General features: G+C 41.4%; 1 protein-coding gene across 2 annotated transcripts in view; it reads left to right on the top strand.

Moving 5' to 3' along the window:
* The window catches only part of prdm1a (PR domain containing 1a, with ZNF domain), a 14,073-nt gene that overhangs the window by 1,920 nt on the left and 8,364 nt on the right, over window positions 1–3,789 (top strand). Inside the window, exons 2-3 of one of the 2 annotated variants that reach the window (XM_014021612.1) lie at window positions 1,108–1,428; window positions 3,213–3,332. In XM_014021612.1, the coding sequence (XP_013877066.1) occupies window positions 1,108–1,428; window positions 3,213–3,332 (441 nt within the window). Of the gene's footprint in view, window positions 1–1,107; window positions 1,429–2,555; window positions 2,772–3,212; window positions 3,333–3,789 lie in introns of those variants that run through there. The other variant, XM_014021613.1, reaches the window with a different exon arrangement.

Below are 3,789 nucleotides of genomic sequence, written 5' to 3'. Positions count from 1 at the left end.
GGTCAGGAGGGAGGAAACATGGGAAATGTTACATTGGTGCTGCTTGAGAAAATCCACCTTGAATCTAAATAAAACAAAGTGATTTAAAAAAAATGGATTCTTAAATGGGTGTTACACTGTAATTGTACATTGCATATAATTGGATTGTACTAAGGAAAAGTCTAAAAGTAAGTTTTTGACTTGAATTTGAGTTTAATTTATTTTGTTTTTATTAAACACAACTTTATATCCAGTGAAAGAAATCTAAAGTCTTAATACTGTTTACAATTTATCATAAAATATATGTTGTTTTTTGCTTTATCTGGGGAAGTTACAGGGCAAGTTTTACTTTCCATTTCCTCTACAAATAGAAAGAGAAATTCAAGCTCATCATGACTTGTTAAAGATGGGAAAATTATCAATTAAATTTGGAAAATTCACAGTAAAAAAAACAATAAAACTGGCTAAACTTTAACTGAAGTCATCAGTGAATGAATTAAATCTCCCGTTTTCCAAATAAGTCTGTGGTTGACAAGGGGTTTACTGGCTGTTCTTTGTATCAGTGTGTGTGTGTGTGCGCATGTGTGTGTGTGTGTGAGACACTGGCATTAGTCAGACCCCCTCTTTCCTCACTGAGTCATCACATGTAATAATCACTGATCTTCCTCTTCTCTTTGTCTTCCTCATGCGTTTTATCTCCTTTCATCCTAATCTGTATTTTTCCTCTTTTTATTTCTTATCTTTTCACCCACATCCTTTCATTTCTATCTTTTTTCTTCTTCTACTTCCTCAGCTCTCGGTTTTTTTCTTTCACTATCATCTGTTTTGTTCTGTTTGATCAGCCTCGTCATGGTTTCGTCTTTTATTTCCTGTTTTTGCATCATTATTAATTTCTCTTTTTTATATATACATCTCTTATTTCGCTATTTCTCTTCCAACTTTTTTTAGTTTTTTTCTTTCCCAAAGAAGTCCTTTAACAGTGATGTTGCTCTCTCTCTCTCTCTCTCTCTCTCTCTCTCTCTCTCTCTCTCTCTCCGCAGTACCCAAACTGCTGTGTTTATATAAATATGTTCTGAAAGAGATCAAAAGACTTAAAGTCTCTTTTCTTCCTGCCCTCTCTGTCCCCAGGCGACCTCTCATAGCTCGGCCATGTTGACTAGTGAGGGGGCGCACACGATGGAGCAGGACGACGCAGCCCACAGCGCCAAGATGGCCTCCACAGCCATCAGCACATGTTCCGATGAAACCATGACTGACACCGACGTTGACATGGAGATGGAGGAGGCAGACATGGCACAATGGACAGAGAAGGAGTTTGAGGAGAAGTGCACGTACATTGTCAAAGACACGGCGCTGGAGGCGGGGCCAGACAGTGATGTCATGACGACAAGAGCAGAGGCGTCGCTGCCCCGGAACCTGGTCTTCAAACACCTGGCAGGCAGCAAGGAGGTCAGAGTAACACCGAAACACTCACAGACGGGCGAACTTTCTCTCCGGTTACAGTTTCTCAAACGAACAGGCAGAGAAAGCAGCGGAGCGTGAGTCAGATATGGGTCATGTAATGATGAACGGTGGGAGGGGGGGGTCGTGTCTTGTTGTAAAGTTTCACACACACACAAAGAGAGGAAGTAGGGATGAGTGTGCGTGTGGGGGAAATAAAGAGCCCAAAGCTAAATTTAAGCTCAAACGCACTTTACAAACTGTTTCATCAGCTTCAATCCAAGCAGGAAAACTCATTTATCATCAGAGAAATATAGGAAGAGGTTCAATCTAGAATGCAGCGTCTCGTTTATTTGTTTGACTCCCATAATCTGAAATACCAACCTCAGCAGGCAGGGGGCGCAGTCCTGCATCCCAACAAGCCCATGGAACTGTTTAAGTCCACTTGTTTTTAACTTTAATGACAAAAAAACAGAGTTTGTTATAAATTGAGGCTTCAGTTCCAACATATTGATTACTGCACAAATATTGGCTTCCCTCTTTTTGCGAAAGGAAATAAAAATAAAAAGTTAAATTGAAGTTTCGTAGCTCCTATGTCAATCCCCCATCACCTCACAATCAGCCATAACCTGTAACATGATAACATTTTGTTTTACTGAACAATCTGGCTGTGAAAAAGTCAAAATGTCAAACAGTCAAAGGTTAAAAACTGAGGCTGGGAAACAGCAAGAGAGCGCACAGAATCAAGGCAAAATAATGCAATGTGTTCACTGAATGCTCCGTATCTTATTGTTTTTAGAGAAAAGTTTATTTTAATGCTTCATTTTTTTCACACTTTCTACGTTGATCTATCAAAAAATCCAAAAGGACAAAAAACTGACTTTCATTTTTGTTTGTTTCTGTGAAGATCGTTTAAGTTTGATTGACACAAAAGCTGTGGTTCCCTGCCGCACACTGTGTTTTCCCAAATTTTGTTTAACTGGAAGTAAACTGCGCCCGCTTGCAGGTCAAAAGGTCGCAGCTTTGTCTGATACTGTGAATTTGTCAGTAAATCGGCACGATCGCATAGATTTTCTCATCAGTGGCTTTAACCAATGGGGAACTGAAGTGAGAAAAAGAAAGAAGAAGGAGTGTGTTTTGCTTATCAGCTGATGTTTGCTGTGACCAGGAGAGGAAGAAGGGAAAAGCTGATCAAAGACAACCAATTTTTAGCTCGAAGAAGGAATGAGAGCTTTGAAAGCTTGTTAATAATTCAGGAAAAAAAACGAGCAGATGCACTGATACACCCCTCGTGTCTGGTCCTGTGGAGAGAAAAGAGGAAACGGGGATTTCCCACATCACCAGGGAATAAGGGGAGTTTGGGAAAGACTTGTGTTTGAGTGGTTTTAGCATGAAGAAAATGTGTGCGATGGCTGTAGCTTAATGTCTAGTCGCCACATAATCCTTTTCTTTTTGCTTCCTTTTCCTCTTTGATTGCGAATTACGCCACACACCAACAAAAAAAAATTATTTTGATTGTCCTATTTTTTTCCCCTGAAGCGTCTGAAGCGGCAGTGGTTTTGTTTTGATGTGGCGACCACTGGAGGTGTGACGAGAGGAAGAGATTTGAAAGACGAACAGATTTTTTTTACAGTTATTCTTTGGTTTGATGAACACATGAATGAAATGAGGTGGCGTGTGTCAGCCGTTCTTTGTCGGCAACCGGTTGATGATGTGTTTCTGTATTTGAAATGAGACTTGTCGCTGATGGATTTTTTTTTTTTTTTTTTTTTATCTGTGTTCGTGTCACGTAGGTGGTCGGAGTGTGCAGCAGGGAGTACATCCCAAAAGGAACTCGCTTCGGTCCCCTGGTGGGAGAGATTTATACGGCAGAAAGTGTCCCCAAAGACGCCAACCGCAAGTACTTCTGGAGGGTGAGTAGACTTTCAAAACACACGCATGCATTTCCTCAGAAGCCGGAGGGACCCCTTCCTGTGACGTCTAAAGTCAGTCAATTAAACAGGAAACACGGCTTGTTGTTCTGTTTTTTTGTTTTCTGTGCATGAGGGGGGAAAAAAATGGGGATATGATGTCACCTTCTCACAAATAACATTTCACAGTGAGGTTCCTGTAAGTCAAATCACGCTTGCACACGGTTAAAACATGCTTCATCGCTACCGGTAACTAGCTGTGAGACAACACACGCTCACGAACCACCTACCTGCCCACTCAACTCAGTGTCTGTGTGAGAGTGTGAGTGTGTGTGCGTGTGTGCGTGTGTGTGTGTGTGTGTGTGAGTGTGAGCGAGAGAGAGAGAGAGAGTGTGTGTGTGTGTGAGTGTGTGTGTGTGTGAGAGTGTGAGTGTGTGTGTGTGAGTGTGTGTGTGTGTGT

This window comes from Austrofundulus limnaeus, unplaced genomic scaffold, assembly GCF_001266775.1.
Source record: "Austrofundulus limnaeus strain Quisiro unplaced genomic scaffold, Austrofundulus_limnaeus-1.0 Scaffold299, whole genome shotgun sequence".
In the NCBI taxonomy this organism is placed as follows: domain Eukaryota; kingdom Metazoa; phylum Chordata; class Actinopteri; order Cyprinodontiformes; family Rivulidae; genus Austrofundulus; species Austrofundulus limnaeus.
Note: the sequence above shows the minus strand (reverse complement) of the source record. Positions and strands in the feature narration are given on the sequence as shown.